General features: G+C 41.9%; 1 protein-coding gene across 1 annotated transcript; it reads left to right on the top strand.

The window, feature by feature from the left end:
• Positions 1 to 949: 949 nt before the first annotated feature.
• Positions 950 to 25,008, top strand: LOC144462553 (hemicentin-1-like). Its single transcript, XM_078166619.1, has 21 exons — positions 950 to 1,098; positions 8,648 to 9,001; positions 9,141 to 9,350; positions 10,568 to 10,828; positions 10,999 to 11,262; positions 11,433 to 11,693; positions 11,864 to 12,124; positions 12,295 to 12,561; positions 12,959 to 13,255; positions 13,930 to 14,179; positions 14,711 to 15,009; positions 15,202 to 15,447; positions 16,066 to 16,326; positions 17,570 to 17,863; positions 17,970 to 17,974; positions 19,700 to 19,952; positions 20,045 to 20,314; positions 21,586 to 21,667; positions 21,776 to 21,830; positions 24,090 to 24,232; positions 24,411 to 25,008. Exons 1-21 carry the CDS (start codon positions 999 to 1,001, stop codon positions 24,478 to 24,480), a joined length of 4,503 nt encoding a protein of 1,500 aa, XP_078022745.1. The 5' UTR covers positions 950 to 998; the 3' UTR covers positions 24,481 to 25,008.
• The last annotated feature ends 1,505 nt before the right edge of the window (positions 25,009 to 26,513 follow it).

The following is a 26,513-nucleotide window of genomic DNA, read 5'->3' as shown; positions in this document are numbered from 1 at the left end:
AAGTCATGGCGTGTGTACGGGCCCTTTGGCTGCAGACCTAACCTGGTCCGGGCCAGGTTATGTTCAGAGTTTCACATTTAGAAATATACATTACCTCATGTAATGAGGTTTTTTTTTTTTCTTTCGCATCAGTGTGTGTGTGTGTGTGTGTGTGTGTCCCTACCTGACCTACTGCCTCCCTTTTTCCTGGTGCCACCTGCCCCGTTGTCCCAGTGTAACTGACTTCCTACAACTGTGAGTGTTTGGGGTCCATCCTCACGTATCCAGCTCTCCAGCTGCAGGTGACCAGAATAAGACTAAGAGCTAAAGTGTCACAGCAGCTGCAGGTCATCTTTCCACATGTGGTTCAAGAGCGAAGAGAAAATGAAGCAGTCAGCAGAGAAGCAGTCAGAGCTACAGGCTACAGTGAGGCTAAAAACAGAGTTCATATGACGTTTTTCCAAACAACTTTTTATGTCGGGGCTTCAGCACACTTGGATCTCTACGGATGAGCATGTTGGAGATAATTTGTGGATTCAATTTTGTGTTCTTGGACGTTAGTCTGGGGCGCCGTCTGCCATTAGGTGTGCTAGCCGCTCCCCCCGCCGATCTCCGCAAGGGATGTGAGGACTCTAAAACTTCACCAAAGCGTTCCTCAGCATGAGGGTGAGTAAATAATGGCTGAATTTTCATTTTTGGGTGCACTATCCCGTGTGTGAGTTGACTCCACTGTAGCTTTATGCGAACTGATAAACCTCTACCAGAGGTAACACCAGGATGTGTACTTCTAAATATGTATAACCATTTAAACACCCAGTTTTAGTGAGAAAGCTCTTGTCTTAGAGTTTTAACTGGTTGTTTTCTCCTCCAGTCAGACAGTTACTGACTTTGTGCATACTAATAACATTAAGAGGAAGGAAGTGTGCCTACTTTAACAACTTCTGCATTCTTCTTACTGTGCTGACCACGGAGGAACATTATCTTATTCAGACAGCATCTTAGACAGCGTTCACCTGTTGATGTGTTTTATGTTCTCTGAAGTCACGCAGATAAGAGGAGCAGCGATGAGTTTAACTGCAGCAGCGAGTGGATTTGTTGTCTTCCTTCTCTCTGTGCCAGGTACTGTATATTTATATTTACACTGGCGGGCATTTAGTACACTTGCTGGAGCCATATGTTTGATTTGTGTGAGATGTAATATGCCTAGGTGGCTTATATCACAGGCTGAGGCAGGCCATGGTGTTTAAGTTCCTCCCAGTAAGCACAGGTGTTGCCGATGTAGGGAGGCAAACCGTTTTCGAGGGCTTGGCGGCTTCTCAGCTGCAGATCATCTTTAGAATAGGAGTCTTGCATATTTTTTCTGTGTGACGTTTGTGGTTTTGAGCAAAAATAGACAGTGGTCATATCGGTATCAAACCAGCCTTTTAAAAAAATTATCTATTTTTATTATTATAATTCTTAACTCACACCTGCTAGTTTGCATTTCAAAATAAAAGCCCGCTGACATCGTTTCTGTAAATCCTGTGAATCCCTTCATTGTTAACACAAGGCTTTTTATTGTGAAATTTGCACGACCATGTTGTTGACAATGCAGTGACTCGCACGGCTCCATAAATACATGGACTATTGGCTTTTAAATGTGTAAATATAGTAGTTACATGAGCAGGCAGCTCTGCAGCAGCACCGCAGCAATGTTGTCTGTGTTAACACCACATGTGTGACCCACAGCAGTTTAGCAAAGTAGCCGCCACACACTTCTCATGCAGGCAGTATGGCCTGGGCATTGTAGCATCAGATCTGATACATGTTTTCACACATGCAGCATCTCCATGCATCCCTTTACCTGACCATTTAAGTGGTGTGTATCATTGCATAATAATGCTAGTGCTGTTTCAATTATCTGTATAACTGAGCGTGTCAGTGGTTCATCTGAATGATTCAGTAACTTAAGTGTTAATATGCAAATGTAGGCTATGTACGTTCTGAGAAATAGGAACCAGACTTCGCCGAATCATTTCTTTATTTGCAGACGACTGTGTTTATTTTGCTTCTCCGTGCAATTATCTGCCTTTAGATATCTAAATATAACGTACAGTAGCAGCCAAGTGTCAGTGCATGTTCACACTTCTGTTCTGCATTTCTCTTAAATGTTTTTTTAATCTCTGCGTGAATCTCACCACAGTGAGCACAGAGGAAACAGAACAGGAAAAAACTACTGCTCATGAAAATAAAAATGTAACTCTGTCCCTCAAAGCTGCATGTCTGATCACTAAGCACACACTTTGCATGTGGACTTTTCCATGTCTGTGTTCACCGTGGCCCAATGCATAGATAACATCATAAAAGTCATAAATGTAATTAACAGCATGAGTTTAAAAATGCATAAAAAATGATAGCTGCTGTGCAGCAGTGGTCGGGGCCGGGCAATTTTAGGCAATTTTAGGCAAATTTAGGCAATTCTGAGCAACAAGAGGCAGAATAGGAAGACAACAAGAAAGTTTCCATTACAATGTACATGTTGCATCAGTTGAGGCTTGAACTCACAGCCTCTGACACCAAGGAGCATCTTCTGTCTGGCTGAGCTAATTAGCAAGTGACGACTCATCTGTGGCTTCACAGATCGGCTAAGCCAGCCACCAGGATGACAGCAGCTGTCAAGGCAGATTTCAAACTGCTGTCATAAATTCAGTTATCAAGGCAAAAATCTGAAAATACACATCTTGCATCTAGACTGCATCAGATGTTGTTAATTTGTTTTTAACAATGATTGATTCACTCCGTAAGTGGAAAAAACCGCTCTATTCCCATTGACAGCAATGGTTCACATGAGGACAGAATTCAGAATGCTGTAAAAAAAATTCAGTTGTTGATATGAAATTCTGATATTTGCCAAACATCATCTACCATGACTCCAAAATTTTGTTAATTTTTTCATGAACATTGAAAACTTATTTAGCAAGAATTTGCAAGAATGTTTTTACAGTACTGTTTACAGTCAAACATCTTGATGCACTGTAGGCTCAATTTTTAATTAATCAAAAATCTGTGAGGACACTTTGTGGAGGACAGTCTGAAGATGCTCTGTAGCAAGTTTGGTGTCAATTGAGCATAGACTGTGGGAGAAGATAGGTTTAATAAGTTGTACAGTTTTTGAAAAAAAACAGTGATGGACTTCATACTTTGCAATAGGTTTAAATGTACAAAAGTTTCTTCAGTATTGGGGCTACAGTTTGGGGAAGGCTGCAAAGCTGTAGAACATATGGTTAATTTGTTGTGAATTTTCAAATTTTTGAACTTTAGACGCTTGTTGTAGCGCCACCATCAGAACTATTGACTTGTTTGGTGATTTTTTACGCATGGGAAGTAGGATTTCCTCAGAAGAAGGAAGAAGAAGAAAAAGGAAGAAAGAATGAGCAGGAAAACAAGCGGACTGCCTGCCCGGACCTTAATCTTACTATATCTTACAATCTTACTATATAATGACGAAAACTCTGTCTGTGTGTCTGTTCCACGTTTTTCTCCTCACTGACTTGGTCAATCCATGTGAAATTTGGCACAGTGGTAGAGGGTCATGGGAGGATGTGAATGAAGCAATATTACATCAATTGGCCAAAGGGGGGCGCTATAGCAACCGATTGAAATTGCAATCTTTGAATGGGCATATCTCATGCCCCGTATGTCGTAGAGACATGAAACTTTGCACAGAGATGCCTCTCTTCGTGAGGAACAAATTTGCCTCAAGAACACATAACTTCCAGTTATATAGATTTTCCGCCATTTTGAATTTTTTGAATAACACTTCAAATCGATCTCTTCCTAGGAAGTTTGAGCGATCTGCATGAAACTGGGTGAACATAATCTAGGGACCAATATCTAAAGTTCCCTCTTGGCAAAAGTTGGAAAACTTACTAAAACTGAGCTTCTACAGTGCCTTGAAAAAGTATTCATACCCCTTGAACTTTTTCACATTTTGCCACCTTACAACCACAAACTTTAATGTTTTTTATTGAGATTTTATGTGATCAACCAACACTAAGTAGCACATAATTGTAAAGTGGAACGGAAATGATACATAGTTTAAAATTTTTAAGCAAATAAAAATCTGAAAAATGTGGTGTGCATTTGTATTCAGCCCCCTTGCGTCAATACTTTGTAGAGCCACCTTTCACTGCAATTACAGCTGCAAGTCTTTTGGGGTATGTCTCTACCAGCTTTGCACATCTTGACACTGAAATTTTTGCCCATTCTTCTTTGCAAAATAGCTCAAGCTCAGCCAGATTGGATGGAGAGCGTCTGTGAACAGTAATTTTCAAGTCTTGCCACAGATGCTCAATGGGATTTAGGTCTGGACTTTGACTGGGCCATTCTAACACATGAATATTCTTTGATCTAAACCATTCCATTGTAGCTCTGGCTTTATGTTTAGGGTCATTGTCTTACTGGAAGATGAACCTCCTTCCCAGTCTCAAGTCTTTTGCAGCCTCTAACAGGTTTTCTTCCAGGATTACCCTGTATTTAGCTCTATCCATCTTCCCATCAACTCTGACCAGCTTCCCTGTCCCTGCTGAAGAAAAGCATCCCCACAGCATGATGTTGCCACCACCATGTTTCACAGTGGGGATGGTGTGTTCAGGGTGATGAGCAGTGTTTTTTTTCCGCCACACATAGCGCTTTGCATTTAGGCCAAAAATTTTAACTTTGGTCTCATCTGACCAAAGCACCTTCTTCCACATGTTTGTGGTGTCCTCTACATGGCTTGTGGCAAACTGCAATCGGGACTTGTTATGCCTTTCTTTCAACAATGGCTTTCTTCTTGCCACTCTTCTATAAAGGCCAGATTTGTGGAGTGCACGACTTATAGTTGTCCTGTGGACAGATTCTCCCACCTGAGCTGTGGATTTCTGCAGCTCCTCCAGAGTGACCATGGGCCTCTTGGCTGCTTCTCTGACCAGTGCTCTCCTCGCTCGCTCTGTCAGTTTAGGTGGACGGCCATGTCTTGGTAGGTTTGCAGTTGTGCCATACTTTTTCCATTTTTGGATGATGGATTGTACGGTGCTCCTTGAGATGTTCAAAGCTTGGGATATTTTTTTATAACCTAACCCTGCTTTAAACTTCTCTACAACTTTATCCCTGACCTGTCTGGTGAGTGTCTTGGTCTTCATGATGCTGTTGTTCACTAGTGTTCTCTAACAAACCACTGAGGCCTTCACAGAACAGATGTATTTATACTGAGAGTAAATCACACACAGGTGGACTCTATTTAATACTTAGGTGACTTCTGAAGGCAATTGATTGCACTGGATTGTATTTAGGGGTATCAGAGTACAGGGGGCTGAATACAAATGCACACCACACTTTTCAGATTTATATTCGCTTAAAATTTTGAAAACCGTATATCATTTTCGTTCCACTTCACAATGATGTGCCACTTTGTGTTGGTCTATCACATAAAATCTCTGCAAAATACATTCAAGTTTGTGATTGTAAGGTCACAAAATGTGAAAAAGTTTAAGGGGTATGAATACTTTTTCAAGGCACTGTATAAGGCAATGAATATTGCAGAGGGCTTGGCTCATCACATAAAGGTGTATAACATCTCAAGGGTTTCACCCATCACCACGCAACTTTGTAGGCATATGACCACTCATAATCTGAGGGGACCCCTCCATTATTGACCCCATCAAACAAAATGGGGGCGCTAGAGAGCTAATTTCTTATCTAGGCCTAACCGCCATATGGATTTTTACTAAACTTGGTAGATATGTAGAACAGGACGCCTCAAGGTGACTGGAGAAATTTAACTCTAATTGGCAACTGGGTGGCGCTATAACAACAGAAAAATGCTTAAAAATGGCTAAAATGTGACCGATCGCTGTGGCTCCCCCTGTGGACCAATGTTGGTGTTTTTTTTTTCTAATTTTTGGTATGACTAAGTCATGGTATGGTATGCTGTACATAATCACGGAAACTGTCAGTGTGTCATTCTGTCAGTCAGTCATTCTGTCTGTCCCACGTTTTTCTGCACACTGATGTGGTCAATCTATGTGAAACTGCACATTGGCATTGAGGACTGGCATAGGTAGAAGGTGACAAAGCTGCCAACGGGTATGGACTAGTAAGTGACTGTAAGAGAAAACCTATTCCCCAGAAACATGTTAATATTAAAGGAGCTTCTTAAGTCCTGAAAGGTGATTTATTTTCGTACTCGTACTCGTACTCGTCGTCCTCCACTTATCCGGGTCCGGGTCGCGGGGGCAGCAGCCTCAGCAAAGAAGCCCAGACAGCCCTCTCCCCTGCCACTTCTGTCAGCTCTTCCGCGGGAACCCCGAGGCGTTCCCAGGTCAGCTGGGTGATGTAATCCCTCCAGTGTGTTCTGGGGCGGCCCCGAGGTCTCCTCCCGGTTGGACATGCCCGAAACACCTCTCAAGGGAGGCGTCCGGAAGGCATCCTTACCAGATGCCCGAACCACCTCAACTGGCTCCTCTCGATGTGGAGGAGCAGCGGCTCTACTCTGAGTCCCTCCCGGATGTCTGAGCTCCTCACCCTATCCCTAAGGCTGAGCCCAGCCACCCTGCGGAGGAAACTCATTTCGGCCGCTATTTATCTTGCACACACAATATAAACTTATTCCCATAGGATAATAACTTGTGCATACAAGGAAAAACAAATCACCTTTAGGGGCGTCATTTAAATGAGACATCTTTGTCTTATGAACTTGCAGTGAGAAGTAGTAGAAGGTAGTTTTTGGAAGTGTATTTTAATTATCTAGCAACATAGGCGTCATTTAGGTATGGCGAGGTATGGCAGCTGCCATACCTTGGAATCGGGAGGAAAAAAAAGAGAGAGGTTCTGTAGTCATCTTACTTGAGGAGCACTGGCTGGTTGTTTTCATTGTATTGCACTTAAATAGGTCAGTTATATGCTCATCAGTAAATACGAGTGTTATTGAATCAAATTGTTCGCCACTTCGCTCCTCCGCGAGTTATGAGTTATGTGAGTTATCGTATATTTCGAAATAGTCACCCGGTGGCAAATAGCCGCGGGGCACGTAATAGCCGCCGCGGGTTTGACCCCATTTTGCGTATTAAACACCGGTCCGATTAAACGCGTGGGCGATTATTTCCTCATTCATTGCCTCATGGCTGTCCCTCCTTGAGGGACTGTTTGCGCTTTTACGCACGGGTCGGTGGTGAAGTGGCGCACATGACTCGTGCTACGGACGGACGGACGGACAGACAGCCACGTATCTAAAACAGGTAATACATCTGGCTACATCTTTCCCACATCAAATATCCGTGATCGCCTTGACCCGCGTGCGTAAAAGCGCGCACAATTCCGTGTCCTCTCACTGCGGATGCTGTGATTTGATGGCCCGGTACTCATTGTAGCCCACTTTTATAAGACCCAATGATAATAATAATAATAATAATAATAGTAATAGTAATAAGTTACTGTGGACCTATATGCCATGCCTTTTAATAAAATTACCAGAAGAGTTGAAAAACAGGTAATGTCAGCCTGAATTACTCACGTGCGTACCCGGTGAAAATCGCTGACATGCATGGGGAATACAGCTTCTACAGGCTCGCCATAGCTTACTGTCAGGACTCAGGGGCCAGAATTCGGGATGGCGGACCGTCGGAATGACGATATTTCGGTGTGGCGGCCTGTAACTGTTGGTTAAATGGCCCGTTCGGTTGATATTCGGATAACTGGGGCTTTACTGGTATAATGCAATAGCACCACCCAGCGGTGAAACCCGTGTACACGAAAAAAATGACCCACTCTAAGAACTCACCCCTACATTATACAGTGTTTTTGCACTAAAAAACATACTAACATACTAGGAACCGTAACCAAATAACATCCTGGTGCAGGTCGGTGCAAAAAACAAAACAAAATAAAAGTCTTGAGCAAATAGCCCCTGGTTCTTTTAAATGCCTGGGGTCAAAATCGATTTTGTGAAATAAACGCCCGGGCTCCTGTTTGGAAAAATATGGTATCTATGTGTTGTAAAAGAATTTTGCTCTGCTGCTGTAGACAGCCTGTCTAAATGATGTCTTGAAGCCTGTCTGATTGTATGTGGGGGTTTTTCTTCATGTCGGCATGTTAAGCTTGTATTTTCGGTCTGTGGAGACACTCCAATAAATTCGCCTATACAGTATTGTACCAATTGGCCTTTGATTTACTGTGTTTCTAACACTGGACCCCTTGGTTATCTTCTAGAAATGAGCTCGTAATTAATTTATTTTCTTTATTTTCTGTGAAGTTAAACACATGACTAATGATAATTAAATGTCCGCTCGCTGTCCGTGGTGCTGAAATGCGCCGAAATAGGTCCGATGTTTTCACTGCTCTCACCAAGTCGTGCATTAGGGGAATTATGAATGTGAGAAACAGCTTCATGTCCTTTGAAACAGTTTTCAATAGCATAGTATGTACTTCTGACAGGTCAAAGACCAAAGTGAAGTTTTATATACGTTCAAATTTTTGAAACTCCATCATCAGTAGCTCTGTGACGTCATGTCATATTGCCATACCTTAGCTTTTGCTGAAACAACGCCCCTGTCTAGCACGTTTCCATATTGAAGAATCTCTTTTTGAAATTTCAGTCTTTGCTCTGCTGTTCTGAGTCTGATTGTGGTTCCTGATGTGCTCTGTGTTACAGTGATACAGGGTCAGAGTGACTGGGGAGTGACTTACACCTCTACTGAGATCTGTGCTGTAAAAGGATCAACAGTGGAAATACACTGCAGCTACAGATACCCATCCAGAAAAGAAGATAAAACTGATATGGTTAAAACAAAATTCTGGTTTGCTAAAGTGAGTAATAAAGAACCCGTGGATCTGAAAATAGACAGAGACTACACAGGTCGAGTGCAGTATCTGTTTCGTGATGACTACTGCATTCTGAGAATCACAGACCTGAGAGAGAGCGACGCAGCTGTGTACAAGTTCAGGTTCACAACACACTATCCCAATGGTTATACTGGTTCACCTGGAGTCACTTTGTCTGTCACAGGTAACATTTTCAGTGGAATATCTGGATACAATATTTCAGTGTCTAGGAAACACTACTGTGACTATTTCTGTCTGTTTGCATGTATTTACTTTATGGTTTGGTTTGAAATGACATTTCCGCTCTTTCCTGACACATCCAGATCTCCAGGTGCTGGTGGAAGGATCATCCACCTGGGCAGAGCTGAAGTGTCACAGCAGGTGTAATGTAGCTGGACACACTCCACATGTCTGGTACAATAATGGAGAGAAACTGGAAGAAGAAACATCTTCTCACAGCGTCTCTGTCAACGATGATGGCAGCTATTCCTGTGCTGTTAAAGGACATGAGGATCACCGCTCTCCTCCAGTGTGTGAGTTTACTCCAAAGTGTCACTAATAACACTCAGACTTACAGTCAGTGGACTTTAATGTGAGAAACTACCCTCTTCATGTCTAATATTTGAGCTTACATTGTGTCACTTATTCAATTTTTGCATTATCTGTCAACTTAAATTAGAATGATTTTTCACAGTGGAAGGAAAACATGTAAATATTTTCTGTACCAGATGATCCACTGTATTACTCATGCTGTGAATGATTTTGTGTATCGTGATTTTTATGTCTCTGTGCCAGCGACAGCCGTGGCAGGAGGCATTATGTTTTCAGGTTTTCTGTCCGTCCATCAGATCGTCTCATTCTCGTGAATGTCTCAGGAACACCTTGAGGGAATTACCATATATTTGGCACAAATGTCCACTTGGACTCAAGAATGAACTGATTAGAATTTGGAGGTTGAAGGTCAAGATCACTGTTACCTCACAAAACATATTTTTGTCCGTAACTCATGAATTCATACGCTGATTATAACAAAATTTCACAGAAATGTCTGATGGGACAAAATGAGGAAGTGATGACATTTGTTACGTTCCAACTTGTCTAGGAAGTTCAGGAGTAACCGTAATAATTAAGAGAGGGAAAAATGAAGCGCTGGTAAGATTTACGTAAGCCAAATATTTTATTAACTAAACAAAAATATAAACACAAAACAACCCTCCAAAAACTGAGGATGATAAGAATTGACTATAAACTGAAAACAGTCCACTCAAAAGGAGGGAAGACAATGCACAATCAATACAACTCAGAAAACACCGGATCTTAGACACTAAACGGTATATCACTACACACTGGTATTACACTAAAACACATGGTGGTGAGACGGTTCCCAGGAGCACTAGCGGTCCACTGACAGCCAGTGGCCTCGGTCCACTCTCCCTTTATCCTCCACCTGATTGGCACCAGCTGCGAGGCACCATTCAGGGAACACACCTGCAACACGCACCTGTAACAAACACAAAGACACCCACACACACACACACACCACAAACTCTACGGCACGTAACAACATTTTATATCCCAAAGGTCAACTTCACTGTGACATCATAATGTTCTACAAAAACACTTGGGTCAGATACTGAATTGATGACACTAACTGCAACTTGACTGGTTGGCGGGGGGGCTACAATTGTGATGCTGTAATTCTGTCTTTTATTAATTAATGAAATGTGTCTTTATGCATGTTGTTCTGCAGATGCTCCAAAGCTTCCCTCTGTGTCAGTGAGTCCCTCTGCTGAGATAGTGGAGGGCAGTTCAGTGACTCTGACCTGTAGCAGTGATGCTAACCCAGCAGCTAAATATACCTGGTACAAGAATGGAAACCTCAGACCTCTCAGTGAAGAACCACAGCTTGTCTTCAGCTCCATCCAGTCCTCTGACTCTGGACAGTATTACTGCACAGCTGAGAACAAGCTGGGGACAACTAAATCTAGATCCATCTCTATCAATGTGGAATGTGAGTGAAATAGCTTTCTTTAAAAGCAGCAAACAATTTAATAACCTCACAGATGTGTTTAGGATTTGCAAATGTGACTACAGCACACACTCCTAGTGGTAGTGTCAAAAAGACACTGGTGTATACATCTTTAGACCAAAGTTAATTAATGTTCATATGTCCTCCTGCAGATGCCCCGAAGCTTTCCCCCATGTCAGTGAGTCCCTCTGGGGAGATCAGAGAGAACAGAGAAGTGACTCTGACCTGTAGCAGTGATGCTAACCCAGCAGCTACATACACCTGGTACAAGGAGAATGGAAACCTCAGACCTCTCAGTGAAGAACCACAGCTTGTTTTCAGCTCCATCCAGTCCTTTGATTCTGGAGAGTATTACTGCACAGCTGAGAACAAGCTGGGGAGGAGGACGTCTAATTACATCCCTATCAATGTGAAATGTGAGTGAAACAGCTTTTCTTAAAAGCAGCAAACAGTTTAATGTCATTAAAGTTCTGTTTAGGATTTGCAAATCTGACTGCAACACACATTCCTGGTTTTAGTGTCAGAAAGACACTGGCTGACATTGTTTGAGACCAAAGTTAATCAATGTTCATATCCTCTCCTCCAGATGCCCCGAAGCTCTCTCCTGTGTCAGTGAGTCCCTCTCCTGTTGTGAAGGAGGGCAGTTCAGTGACTCTGACCTGTAGCAGTGATGCTAACCCAGCAGCTAAATACACCTGGTACAAGGATGGAAACCCCATATCTCTCAGTGAAGAACCACAGCTTGTCTTCAGCTCCATCCAGTCCTTTGATTCTGGAGAGTATTACTGTACAGCTGAGAACAAGCTGGGGAGGGAAACATCTGATTACATTTCTATCAATGTGAAATGTGAGTAAAACAGTTTTTCTTAAAAGCAGCAAACAGTTTAATGTCATTAAAGTTCTGTTTAGGATTTGCAAATCTGACTGCAACACACATTCCTGGTTTTAGTGTCAGAAAGACACTGGCTGACATTGTTTGAGACCAAAGTTAATCAATGTTCATATCCTCTCCTCCAGATGCCCCGAAGCTCTCTCCTGTGTCAGTGAGTCCCTCTCCTGTTGTGAAGGAGGGCAGTTCAGTGACTCTGACCTGTAGCAGTGATGCTAACCCAGCAGCTAAATACACCTGGTACAAGGATGGAAACCCCATATCTCTCAGTGAAGAACCACAGCTTGTCTTCAGCTCCATCCAGTCCTTTGATTCTGGAGAGTATTACTGTACAGCTGAGAACAAGCTGGGGAGGGAAACATCTGATTACATTTCTATCAATGTGAAATGTGAGTAAAACAGTTTTTCTTAAAAGCAGCAAACAGTTTAATGTCATTAAAGTTCTGTTTAGGATTTGCAAATCTGACTGCAACACACATTCCTGGTTGTAGTGTCAGAAAGACACTGGCTGACATTGTTTGAGACCAAAGATAATTAATGTTCATACCCTCTCCTCCAGATGCCCCAAAGCTTCCCTCTGTGTCAGTGAGTCCCTCTGCTGAGATAGTGGAGGGCAATTCAGTGACTCTGACCTGTAGCAGTGATGCTAACCCAGCAGCTAACTATACCTGGTACAAGGATGGAGACCCCAGACCTCTCAGTGAAGAACCACAGCTTGTCTTCAGCTCCATCCAGTCCTCTGACTCTGGACAGTATTACTGCACAGCTCAAAATGAGCTGGGGAGGAGGACGTCTACACCTGGATACATCTCTATCAATGTGAAATGTGAGTGAAACAGCTCGTTTAAAAGCAGCAAACTAATTGAAGCCAATATGGGTAAGATGTGACAGTGTCTGTCTGCCTTTCACACACAAGTAGTAGTACATTGCTTGTTACACACACACACACACACACACCGTGATACATCATTTTCTCATTGAACTTAATTTATTTTCACATTATCTCCTCCAGATGCTCCAAAGTCTCTTGTTTCTGTGAGTCCCTCTGGAGAAATCAGAGAACAGTGATGTCACTCTGACCTGTCGCAGTGATGCTAACCCACAGATGTGTTTAGGATTTACAAATCAGACTGCGGCACACACTCCTTGTGGTTGTGTCAGAAAAACACTGGCCGACACATTGTTAGACCAAAGTTAATCAATGTTCATATGTCCTCCTGCAGACGCCCCGAAGCTTTCTCCTGTGTCAGTGAGTCCCTCTGGGGAGATCAGAGAGAACAGTGACCTGACTCTGACCTGTAGCAGTGATGCTAACCCAGCAGCTACATACACCTGGTACAAGAAGAACAGAAATGCAGGTCATCCTCCCAGTAAACAAACATGGAATACCCAATCTTCCAGGAACCAGTTGAAGCTTGTCCTCAGGTCCATTCGGTCCTCTGACTCTGGAGAGTACTTCTGTACAGCTGAGAACAGGCTGGGGAAGGCATCTTCTCAATCCATCAATATTAATGTTAAATGTGAGTAAAATGGCTCCATTCAAACAGACACATTCAGCTGATCACAGTCAGCATTTTTAGGCTCATTTTGCAGGTTATACCTGCTTCACATTCACAGCCTGCAGCTGAAGGTCACTGAGCAGCAGTGGATGATGAAAGGGTAGTTTTAGTCTGTCAGCACCAGATTGACTCTGGATTATTGATGGTTTAACTGTCCAGGACAGCAGGCACAGTACTGCAGTTTGTAATGGTTGGTATTTACACATGCAACATCTCCCTGCATCCTTTTACCTGAACATTATAGTGGAGTGTATCATCGCACAGTACGGGTAGTGCTGTTTCACTAAACTATACAATGGGAGCTGTTGGTGGTTCGTAGGATTCAGTAAGTTAAGAGCTAATCTACATATGTACTGATTTCCTTTTTTAGAGACCAAGATAACATCTACATAGAGCTGAAAAACAAGAACCAAATATTGCCAGATCATTCTGTTACTTGCAGACGCTGGTGTGATGTTCTGTTTCTCTGTATGATAACCTTCCTTTGGTGATCTAAATATAACATACAGCAGCAGCTGAGTGTCAGTACGAGCTCACATGTCTGTGTTTTACATTATTCATGATATAAGTTATTTTCCATGTAAAAACATTTTTTTTTAATTTAATGAAATGTGTCTGTACATATTGTTCCATAGATGCTCCAAAGCTTCCCTCTGTGTCAGTGAGTCCCTCTCCTGTTGTGAAGGAGGGCAGTTCAGTGACTCTGACCTGTAGCAGTGATGCTAACCCAGCAGCTACATACACCTGGTACAAGGATGGTAACGCTCTCGATAAAAAAGTCATCAAGAAAATCAAGTCCTCTGACTCAGGACGCTATCACTGTGTAGCTGAGAACGAAGTGGGGAAGGCATCATCTCAATCCATCATTATCAATGTTAAATGTGAGTAACATGGCTCAGTTCAAAAAGACACATTCAGCTGATCAGAGTCAGCATTTTTAGGCTCACTTTGCAGATTATACCTGCTTCACATTCACATGGTGGTTGATGGTTTAACTGTCCAGGACAGCAGGCACAGTACTACAGTTTGTAATGGTTGGTATTTACACATGCAACATCTCCCTGCATCCTTTTACCTGAACATTATAGTGGAGTGTATCATTGCACAGTACGGGTAGTGCTGTTTCACTAAACTATACAATAGGAGCTGTCGGTGGTTCGTAGGATTCAGTAAGTAAAGAGCTAATCTACATATGTACTGATATCTTTTTTGAGTGCTGAAAAACAGGAACCAAATTTTGCCAAATCACTCTGAGATGTTTTGCTTCTCTGTGTGGTTTATAGTAATCTGCCTTTAGTTATCTAAATATAACATTCAGCAGCAGCTGAGTGTCAGTACGTGCTCACATGTCCGTGTTCTACATTATTCATGATATAAGTTATTTTCCATGTAAAAACGCTTTTTTTTTTTTTTTTAATTTAATGAAATGTGTCTGTGTACATATTGTTCCATAGATGCTCCAAAGCTTCCCTCTGTGTCAGTGAGTCCCTCTGCTGAGATAGTGGAGGGCAGTTCAGTGACTCTGACCTGTAGCAGTGATGCTAACCCAGCAGCTAAATATACCTGGTACAAGGATGGATACCTCAGACCTCTCAGTGAAGGACCACAGCTTGTCTTCAGGTCCATCCAGTCCTCTGACTCTGGACAGTATTACTGCACAGCTCAAAATGAGCTGGGGACATCTACACCTAGATCCATCTCTATCAATGTGAAATGTGAGTGAAACAGTTCATTTAATAGCAGCAAACTAATTGAAGCCAATATGGGTAAGATGTGACAGTGTCTGTCTGCCTTTCACACACAAGTAGTAGTACATTGCTTGTTACACACACACACACACACACACACACACCGTGATACGTCATTTTCTTATCAAACTTAATTCATTTTCACATTTTCTCCTCCAGATGCTCCAAAGTCTATTATTGTTTCTGTGAGTCCCTCTGGAGAAATCAGAGAGAACAGTGATGTCACTCTGACCTGTCGCAGTGATGCTAACCCAGCAGCTACATACACCTGGTACAAGGATGGTAAAGCTCTCGCTAAAAAAGTCATCAAGAAAATCAAGTCCTCTGACTCAGGACACTATCACTGTGTAGCTGAGAACAAAGTGGGGAAGGCATCATCTCAATCCATCATTATCAGTGTTAAATGTGAGTAAAATGACACAGTTCAAAAAGACACATTCAGCTGATCAGAGTCAGCATTTTTAGGCTCACTTTGCAGATTATACCTGCTTCACATTCACAGCCTGCAGCTGAAGGTCACTGAGCAGCAGTGGATGATGAAGAGGTAGGTATTAGGCCTACTGATGGTTTAACTATCCAAGACAGCAGGCACTATACTATGGTTTGTAATGATTGGTATTTACACATGCAACATCTCACAGTACAGTATGGGTAGTGCTGTTTCACTAAACTATACAATGGGAGCTGTTGGTGGTTCGTAGGATTCAGTAAGTTAAGAGCTAATCTACATATGTACTGATTTCCTTTTTAAGAGACCAAGATAACATCTACATAGAGCTGAAAAACAGGAACCAAATATTGCCAAATCTTTCTGTTTCTTGCAGACGCTGGTGTGATGTGTTGCTTCTCTGTGTGGTTTATAGTAATCTGCCTTTCGTTATCTAAATATAACAAACAGCAGCAGCTGAGTGTCAGTATGTGCTCACATGTCTGTGTTGTACATCATTCATGATGTGAATTATTTTCCATGTAGATTTTTATGTAAAAGTATTGTTATATGTCTGTGCACACATTGTTCTGCAGATGCTCCAAAGCTTCCCTCTGTGTCAGTGAGTCCCTCTGGTGATGTGGAGGAGGGCAGTTCAGTGACTCTGACCTGTAGCAGTGATGCTAACCCAGCAGCTAAATACACCTGGTACAAGAAGAATGGAAATGTCAAACCTCTCAGTGAAGAGCGACAGCTTGTCTTGAGGTCCATCCAGTCCTCTGACTATGGACAGTATTACTGTACAGCTGACAACAGGCTGGGGAGAAGGACATCTTACATCACCATTAATGTAAAATGTGAGTGAAACCACTTCATTAAAAAGCAGATTAATTTTAATTAATTTAAGCTGATACATTTATTGCACCTCCCAAAGTTAGTCTACTGCCATCACTTCAGACTTTGCAACACATTTCAGAAATGTTTGAGATGTAAATTCCCTTTTTTGCGCATTGAAGTCAAAGATATTTTTACAACAATTGCATCTTACTCTCTCCCCACACACAACACACATAAAGATACAATAAGATTGAAAAATTGTCAGAAATGATCAATGAAACTCATTCTTTGATTTAAAACACGGGATTCGAAGGCTGTTTTGGAGATTTCACTGCAGCTTTTCTGAAAAATTGCAGTGCATGTTGCAAGTGAAAATTGCAGAAGTAGTTACATTTTTTTGTGTGATTGTTTAAAAATTAAAAAAAAAGAAGCAATTTGTCCCAGAATAAAAAAAACACAATTTTTCTGACTTGATGGCTGATACGACACAAACTACTCACCCAGCATATTTAATTGAAGCTACACTGATTCTTTGAGCATGTGCAGTAGATGTGACTGCAACAGCCTCTGTCATGGTGATTAGTGGCGTATTAATTATTCTGTAGGTGTGTTTTTTGGTAGAAATGTTTACCCCAGCTGATGTCCAGAACATCAGGGCATTGTCTTGTTGTGGTAAATGTGAGACGTTATTGTAGCATGTCTGCATCTTCCCCACCAGAAACAAGGAAGTGACTTTGGTGACATTATGCGGGGGACTGCTATGATTGGTGAAACTCACATGAAGCTGTGATGATTGGTCAAAATAGCAGAAAAATTGCGTTGACTGACGAAATTGCAATGTTACACAGAATTTCTTTGAATTGGAGTGAATTGTTGCAATCCTGGCCATTAAAGACATGAGGCCTGACTTTGTTCTTCACTGTGGCACAGACAAATGTCAAACTTTCGAAGGGAACAACACAACATGTTTATAGCCATGCTAGAAGCATGTTTTATGGCATGGCTATATCAGCTCAGTCAGCACGTCCACCGCTTTAGTTCTACTGGAAATATTTTAGAAACTGTTGGAGTTGTCGTTAAGTTTTGTATTTTTTTTCTGCAGTTTTCTCATTTATACTTATTATTACATATTGTGACTTATTGCCTCACACAAATGCCTCACAGAGCTGCTCCCATTGCAGGAGACTGATACATTCTATAACTTATTCAACCTTTGTTGAACCTTTCTGACCAACTGTTGCCAACTTATGATTTCTCCTCCAGATGCTCCAAAGCTTCCCTCTGTGTCAGTGAGTCCCTCTGCTGAGATAGTGGAGGGCAGTTCAGTGACTCTGACCTGTAGCAGTGATGCTAACCCAGCAGCTAAATTTACCTGGCACAAGAACGGAAATCCTGGCCTTCCTCCCAGTAAACAAACACAGATTGTCCAATCTTCCAGGAACCAGTCAAAGCTTATCTTCAGCTCCGTCCAGCCGTCTGACTCTGGAGAGTATAACTGCACAGCTGAGAACAAAGTAGGGAGGACAACATCCAAACTGATTTTCATTGATGTGAAATGTGAGTGAAACAGCTCATTTAAAAGCAATATACAGCTGATAAGTTACCAGGAAAAGGTTTCTTATCTCTGTTTCACATACGCCATACACTAACTATTTACTTACAGTACAGGCCAAAAGTTTGGACACACCTTCTCATTCAATGCGTTTTCTTTATTTTCATGACTATTTACATTGTAGATTCTCACTGAAGGCATCAAAACTATGAATGAACACATGTGGAGTTATGTACTTAACAAAAAAAGGTGAAATAACTGAAAACATGTTTTATATTCTAGTTTCTTCAAAATAGCCACCCTTTGCTCTGATTACTGCTTTGCACACTCTTGGCATTCTCTCCATGAGCTTCAAGAGGTAGTCACCTGAAATGGTTTCCACTTCACAGGTGTGCCTTATCAGGGTTAATTAGTGGAATTTCTTGCTTTATCAATGGGGTTGGGACCATCAGTTGTGTTGTGCAGAAGTCAGGTTAATACACAGCCGACAGCCCTATTGGACAACTGTTAAAATTCATATTATGGCAAGAACCAATCAGCTAACTAAAGAAAAACGAGTGGCCATCATTACTTTAAGAAATGAAGGTCAGTCAGTCCGGAAAATTGCAAAAACTTTAAATGTGTCCCCAAGTGGAGTCGCAAAAACCATCAAGCGCTACAACGAAACTGGCACACATGAGGACCGACCCAGGAAAGGAAGACCAAGAGTCACCTCTGCTTCTGAGGATAAGTTCATCCGAGTCACCAGCCTCAGAAATCGCAAGTTAACAGCAGCTCAGATCAGAGACCAGATGAATGCCACACAGAGTTCTAGCAGCAGACCCATCTCTAGAACAACTGTTAAGAGGAGACTGCGCCAATCAGGCCTTCATGGTCAAATAGCTGCTAGGAAACCACTGCTAAGGAGAGGCAACAAGCAGAAGAGATTTGTTTGGGCCAAGAAACACAAGGAATGGACATTAGACCAGTGGAAATCTGTGCTTTGGTCTGATGAGTCCAAATTTGAGATCTTTGGTTCCAGCCGCCGTGTCTTTGTGAGACGCAGAAAAGGTGAACGGATGGATTCCACATGCCTGGTTCCCACTGTGAAGCATGGAGGAGGAGGTGTGATGGTGTGGGGGTGTTTTGCTGGTGACACTGTTGGGGATTTATTCAAAATTGAAGGCACACTGAAGCAGCATGGCTACCACAGCATCCTGCAGCGACATGCCATCCCATCTGGTTTGCGTTTAGTTGGACGATCATTTATTTTTCAACAGGACAATGACCCCAAACACACCTCCAGGCTGTGTAAGGGCTATTTGACCAAGAAGGAGAGTGATGGAGTGCTGCGGCAGATGACCTGGCCTCCACAGTCACCGGACCTGAACCCAATCGAGATGGTTTGGGGTGAGCTGGACCGCAGAGTGAAGGCAAAGGGGCCAACAAGTGCTAAACACCTCTGGGAACTCCTTCAAGACTGTTGGAAAACCATTTCAGGTGACTACCTCTTGAAGCTCATGGAGAGAATGCCAAGAGTGTGCAAAGCAGTAATCAGAGCAAAGAGTAGCTATTTTGAAGAAACTAGAATATAAAACATGTTTTCAGTTATTTCACCTTTTTTTGTTAAGTACATAACTCCACATGTGTTCATTCATAGTTTTGATGCCTTCAGTGAGAATCTACAATGTAAATAGTCATGAAAATAAAGAAAACGCATTGAATGAGAAGGTGTGTCCAAACTTTTGGCCTGTACTGTATATAAATACAACATGTAGTGCTACTTAAATTTTTAGTTAATTTATGTTAATATATATATATATATATATTTTTTTTTTTTTTTTTGCTATCCAGATGCTCCAAAGCTTCCCTCTGTGTCAGTGAGTCCCTCTGCTGAGATAGTGGAGGGCAGTTCAGTGACTCTGACCTGTAGCAGTGATGCTAACCCAGCAGCTACATACACCTGGTACAAGGAGAACCAAACACTGATTCAGGGACCAGAAGGCATTTATCGTTTCACCTCCATCAGCTCTGAGGACAGAGGGAGTTACCACTGCAAGTCTGAGAATCAACATGGTCAGATCAACTCTTCCGCTCTATTTGTAAATGTCCACTGTAAGTTTCACAAGTCTGTGCTATTTTTCATCATACAGATGTCTTTTAAAATCATGCAGTGGCTATATTATTGAATTATCTCACTTAATATTGTCCTCCAGATGCTCCAAAGCTTCCCTCTGTGTCAGTGAGTCCCTCTGCTGAGATAGTGGAGGGCAGTTCAGTGACTCTGACCTGTAGCAGTGATGCTAACCCAGCAGCTAACTATACTTGGTACAAGGAGAATAAAGACTCACCAAAAGCATCAGGACAGATCTTCACCATCACTGACATCAGAGCTGAACACAGTGGGAATTATTACTGTGAAGCCCAGAACAGCAGAGGACGTCACAACTCCACCATATATCTGGCTGCTGTGGCAGGTAAGTTATTTGTACTGCATCAAAAGTCATGGTGCACAGTCTGGGCTTGATTTTCCTGTGTGAGGTGAAAAGATGTGGCTTGCTGCTCCATGTGAGGTGGAGGTAGCACACGGTTGTCTTAAACAGTTCTCCCTTCTAAAACGCTTAACAAGTAATTTTTAGGTGTCTTCTATGGTTGGTCCCTATGAAAGAGGCTCACTCCATTAGTCTCTCATGCCCTTACAAAATTTGTCTAAACGTTGCTTCAGATTCAGTTCAGTGTCCACAAACACTCGTAGTTGTGGCTGGGGGGTCTCCAGGTGTGGCCTATGGCCTTCTATATTCTGGCTGTACTGTAGTTGCCCTCACTCTGAGGTCAACAAGTAAAATACAAATATAAAATGACTTGATACTAGTCAGGTGATGTTTTGGGTCATTCAGGGACAGACTGACCAGCAGAAGATCACAAGACAGACACTAGAACAGCTGAAGTTGGTAGTTGCTGATTCCCTCACCCTGCTAAACCTGATCTAGAGTTCTGTATGGGTCCAGTTTTGCAAACCTGTTCAAAGCTCAGTAGTGGAACCTACCCGTTACCTGTAACCATCTCTGAGTCAAATCCGGTCCCGACCCATTAACATAAGTACTGTGACCTGGCCTGTGATTAAACAATTTTGCAAGTACGCTGTTTAGCATAATGTTCTGTCCCATTCAGATGTGCGAAGGACTCGCTTAGTCAGCACCCACTTGTTGTGTATGTAATGTAATTTGACACAAACCAAATTGTGGTAACCATCTGTCCACATATCAAAGGTAACCGCCCCGTTGCTGTCAGTCAGCTGCGTCTTGCGTCCTTGTTTGACGAATGTCCTCTGCATATTTTGTCAGTCTGCCACTGGATGCAGTCGTCTGATCAGGCAGCAGCTGCGGGCCTCCACACAGCCAGCTTGGGCACCTATGATTATTTTTGATTTCACTCGCTGCCTGCCCACATTTGGTGCATTTTTACTCACGAATGTACCCATGAATTTATGTATTTTTCACCTGTCACACAACCTTTTTGTGGGTTACCTGACCCAGTGCAGGGTGGATACAGTAATTCATTTTACACAATGAGTTTATGATGTTAGGTGCATATGCCATTTGTCTATTAGGACAGCTATAATTTCTGAATTTTCCCAAAAGAAAATTTAGTTAAATATGTGTTTGTAAAATCATTTTAATCTATAGGGTATCTTATTGTCACTCCCTAATTGTCAGTCTTTCCATTTTTGTTCCATTCTGTGTTCTAGGATCATGGATATTAATATCCACGGCCACAGTCTCTGCTGTTGTTCTCGCTATCATACTCATCTCCGTCTTCCTCTGGATCATGTGAGTAGTTCTGTTTCACCAAATATTTGTTCAGAAAAAAATTCAAAATGTCTTTATTTTAGAGATAAGTTTCGCACTTTAAATTTTAAAATAACTTCTTCCGACCAGGAAGAAGAGGGCCTCCAAGCATCCGTCTGGAGAGACGCCAGACACCAGGGAACAGGTGAGGATGTCGAGTTTAACAGCACTGCAGCGACTCTAAAGTTTAGTTGAGACTGCTACACTCTGTAGCTCAGCTTAACAACACTAATGTCATACAGCAGAACTTAAGGTTACTTTGTTTCACCTTAATCAGGAATATTAATCATGTTCTTCTTGCTCTACCTCTTCTTTAATGCATCCACAGACATCCCCACCTCTTGTCCTACAGTTGGATTTTGCGGAGGAGCTTAAACAGGCTTGATTTAATGCAAACCGACTGAACCGGCGTTTGTCACTGTGACACATTGCTGCAAACCAGAGGTTGCACTAGACTTTTTCGTCGCCAGTCATTTTGACCGACAGGGTCGTAAAAATCCGGTCATAATCTATTTTTACCGGTCATTTTAATTTTAATTTTTAAATGATAATTAAGATATTCAAAGACATTTAGTTTTCATTCGTTCGTTTTTAATAAATCCAACAAGCAAGTTATAAAGTGTGCATTAATAAGGACATGAACGAAAAGATGAACAGACATCCACACACCGCAGTGCTTTAGTTCGGCGTCTGGTCTACACGCGAGCCGCGAGCGCTTCTGTCAAGCAGGATAGAGCGGATCGTACCAAACAGGAAGTCGGACACAGAAAAGACGAGAGAATCTGGCCAATTTTCAAAATAAAATAACAACAGCATGCGCTGAGGAACGTGAGGAAATACCATGTTTATAATTTAAAATAACACAACAGTGCATAATCTAACACATTTTTCAATACCCTAATCACTTCATTACAATTTTAATTTTGTGTCACCGAGCCTACAGACTACATAAATAAAATGGTCAGAACAATATGCTCTATTCATTCAGTGTTTATCCAACACGCTCAATACATGAACATGCAATGACAAATTGTCATTAACTTATTACATTATAAAAAACGATTAAAATATGGACTTACCCATGTTTAAAATGACCTGTTGAAGTGAAAAAACTGACGGGAACAGACGAGTGGAGTCGATGTTTAACTGGCGCGGAGGGCGCAGGAGAAATGTGCTGCCTGTGTGGACAGTCAAGCGCCTTCAAGTATACTCGCAGGACTTCTGCGGCACTTACGCATCTGGTGTGTCCAGGCCGTAACAACGCTACATGAAGCAGATGAATGACTTTTTCTTTGCCGTGTGAGAACGGCAGCCACTTAAACCACTGACTGTGCACTCCGCCGCCAAGTGGGCAGGGGTGGTAATTGCAACCGGTCAAATGACCGACGGCCTTCAGATTTTCCGGTCATTGTTGTAAAAAAAAACGGTCAATGACCAAGAATATCCGGTTAACACGACCCCTGCCGCAAACAAAAAGTAGCCGACATCAGCAACCTGTGCCGACGCCGTCTAGGTGCTGAATCCAACTTGCATTAGTGTACTGCTGCATGTTGTGTTGGTTTACTAAAATGTTGATGTGTTTTTTGGGTGACGAGAGGAGGCACAGCAGAGTTAGTCTCTCAAGAAAACTAAAACTGCACCAATGTGGCAACATTTGGATTAAAAGCCAACGAAAGAAGTGTCCTTACTGGTTGGAAGTGCTGTTTTGAGCTGAACTTTTGTCGGACGCCCTGTTTCTATTTATTCCTGTTGCTCACATTGAAATTGCTGCAATTGATGAACAGCTGATTCGTGACATTGAAATGAGGAATTATTCAAACATCCTCCTTGTTTCACTACAAAAACCTTACTAAGGTGGCAGCTGGCTGGAGGGAAATTGCCAGGGAGCTCAAAGTTTCTGATAAATGGCAATCGCTAATAACAACCCACTAGCTGTTGGCTATATTTTATGTAATAATATTTAAATTGTGTAATATTTAAATCTCTGAAATTCAATAGAAATTAAAAGTGAATCTAAAACATCATATTGTTGAGTCAACAATCGCCGTCCACTTTTGTAATACATCAGAGCAAGTCTGGATGAAGTCGGACACAAAACTAACCGGCATGCATTGTGTGGCGGTTGCCAGTGATCAAATCTGCGCAGGCCTAGCTCATCTCGAGCATGGCTGTTATGTCCCAGTCAGGAGCGTCTCCTGAGTCAAGGGCAACACCAAAAATTCTGGTAATGTTTGGTGTACTGCACTGAAAATGCGTCCCACCTTGACAGTGTTAACACGCAGTATTCGCTAAACAAAATAATCTCTGGCTTTGAGTGAAAACTTAACTACTGTCTTGATAAGTGACAGGAGCCTTTTGTCTACATACATAAAATGAATAATCTTATTTTTTTCAATGTCCACAGCTACAACTAGCAGAACAGCCGAACGAACTTCACTATGCCACTGTCCGCTTTTCCAAAAACCCAGCTCAGCCCAGACGATACGTAGAAGCAGAGAACGTCGTGTACGCTGTTGTAAAATGTGACAATGCCAGTCTGGCCTCAAGGTGAGCAGCTTCTCACACAACAACATCATCTGTTTGGCTTGAAAACAATAATGATTTTGTCACTTTGGCCTTGTACTGTGTTTTGACCTTTTGTGATCACTGCTGGGCTCTTTGTGTCTGTGTATGTTTGTACAGTATCTCTTAGAATCCCTTCAATTTAATTTTATTTTTCTCTCAGGTCCGATCAGGAAGCTGTGGAGGATTCAGCTGCGTTGTACAGCACAGTCAACAAAAAAAGAAATCTCTAGTCCACTCTGCATTCATGACATATATTTTTTTAAAGATCTTTATGAAAGGAAACCAGGTTGAGTTTAAAACATGCTTCTTCTCAGTGCAGGCATTAAAGCACAGATTAAAGCTGAGTTGTTCTAATGGGTCGTCAGAGCTCAGGCTTTTCTCTGCAGTATTGTGTCAGTAAGCTAATAATAGGTCATATGCTTTTAATTTGTTGGTGAAATTGCAAAATATAACTTCTTACATTTTTGGAGAATTTGGAGGATGACATTTGTAAATCTAGTTGTAGTGCCCTCTTGCTGTCACTAGACATATTACAGCAAATCATTTCCATCCATGCATACTTTTTTTAAACTTTGTTTTATCAGTGTGATTATCTGAACTTGTTTTATTGTTCTCCAATCTCTTGCCAGTTTTTTTACACACCTTTTTGAAATATTTATCCTGCTGCAACATTACCAAGATATCTATATTGCTGTTTTCTTTATTTAAAGGGGAACTAATGTTTTTTTTCAACCTGGGCCCTATTTTCTGATCTGCTTTTGTCTAAATGAGTGATAGGATGTTCAGTATGTTACATTTCTCCAGTACGAAGCTAGGGCTGACCTGCCTGCAGCCCGTGAGCGTGCTATATTAAATAATAGGGCACTCAGACAGTGTCAAACAACGTCAACATACGTCCACTAAAAGTGAATTTTTTTCACACAAATAGGCTCGGATTGTTAGTGTAATTATCTGACAACATAACGGAAAGGAGAAATGAATGTCTGTGTTTACCTTTAGCTGGATTCAGACATGTTCCTCTGCCTGTTGCTGCTCCCTCTCTCTCCTCGTCCGCTCTTCAGTTTCAGTGAGCTCTGCGTCCGTGTACGTCCATGTACTCCGTGTTCAAATAAATACAGTCTATCCAGATCCAGTTGGTCAAAATCGGGTAAAAATTCGGACATGTTTGTTGTGACAAGTCACAACATCAGAGTGAAAAAAAATGCACTTTTAGTGGACGTATGTTGACATTGTTTGACGCTGTCTGAGTGCCCTGTTATTTAATATAGCACGCTCACGGGCTGCAGGCAGGTCAGCCCTAGCTTCGTACTGGAGAAATGTAACATATTGAACATCCTATCACTCATTTAGACAAAAGCAGATTGGAAAATAGGGCCCAGGTTGAAAAAAACATTAGTTCCCCTTTGACATGATATGCCCACCTGTTTTATTCTATACTTCTTTATTTCCTTAACATCTTGCATTTATCCTCTGCTCTGTCGTTTTTGTCTGTATCCTGTTTGCTTTTTCTTAAAACAACAATAACAGCAAAAAAGTAACAGGTTGGAATGTTTTTTATTCTCTGATTTCTAAAGTTTTGAGTCAGTTTGGTAGTTATCCTCTTAAAACACACACACACACACACACACACACACACACAGCATGAGGTGATAGAACTGGACTTAACCTGCGTGCACCTTTTGTAAGAATACAAAACAAAACTCAATTATTTTGGACTGATGAAAATGAGAAGTTGGCCTGAGTAATAAAGAACTCTTTAGGTTACAGTTTTGCTATCCAAAAAGTGCATGATTGGACAACCTATTGTGAGCCGACAAATTTGCATCAGGCATAAAACACTCAGCATGAATCAGGATGTAAGGCCCCGCTCTGGGAAAATGCAAAGTTTTTAATTATTAAACATGACGAGTTGCATCACATGACTGCACCTTCTTTTTACAACAAGGATTTATCTGTCATTATTTAACTATGGAAATCAGAGGAGGGGTGAACTCCAGTCTAAAGTTCAGTAGGTCACCACAGTGCACTGGTTGTGCTCATATTGTCTTTCAGTAGTTCACTGTACAAAACCACATCATTTCACTGTTCCTCAAAGCTGATGAGCAAAAAAACCAGTCTGTGTTTTTAAGTGTAATGGCAGCAAAAAAGTTTGCATAGGATTGGTCTTGCTATGGCCACTGACTGGGTGCTAGTCTCGGGAGCTGCTGCCTGCTGTCCTCCCAGCGAGGTGGTCTGTAGCGCTGGGGAGTGAGGTGGAGGACAC

The sequence above is a fragment of the Epinephelus lanceolatus genome, chromosome 3 (assembly GCF_041903045.1).
Source record: "Epinephelus lanceolatus isolate andai-2023 chromosome 3, ASM4190304v1, whole genome shotgun sequence".
NCBI classification, from domain to species: domain Eukaryota; kingdom Metazoa; phylum Chordata; class Actinopteri; order Perciformes; family Serranidae; genus Epinephelus; species Epinephelus lanceolatus.
The sequence above is the reverse complement of the archived record's forward strand: the minus strand, read 5'-3'. Positions and strand labels throughout refer to the sequence as shown.

Coding starts and splice junctions, on each gene's coding strand:
- LOC144462553 (XM_078166619.1), top strand. CDS start 999: ATGTGTTTTATGTTCTCTGAAGTCACGCAGATAAGAGGAGCAGCGATG. Junction 12,125..12,294: donor CATTTCTATCAATGTGAAAT/GTGAGTAAAACA, acceptor CCTCTCCTCCAG/ATGCCCCAAAGCTTCCCTCT. Junction 15,010..15,201: donor CATCTCTATCAATGTGAAAT/GTGAGTGAAACA, acceptor TTTCTCCTCCAG/ATGCTCCAAAGTCTATTATT.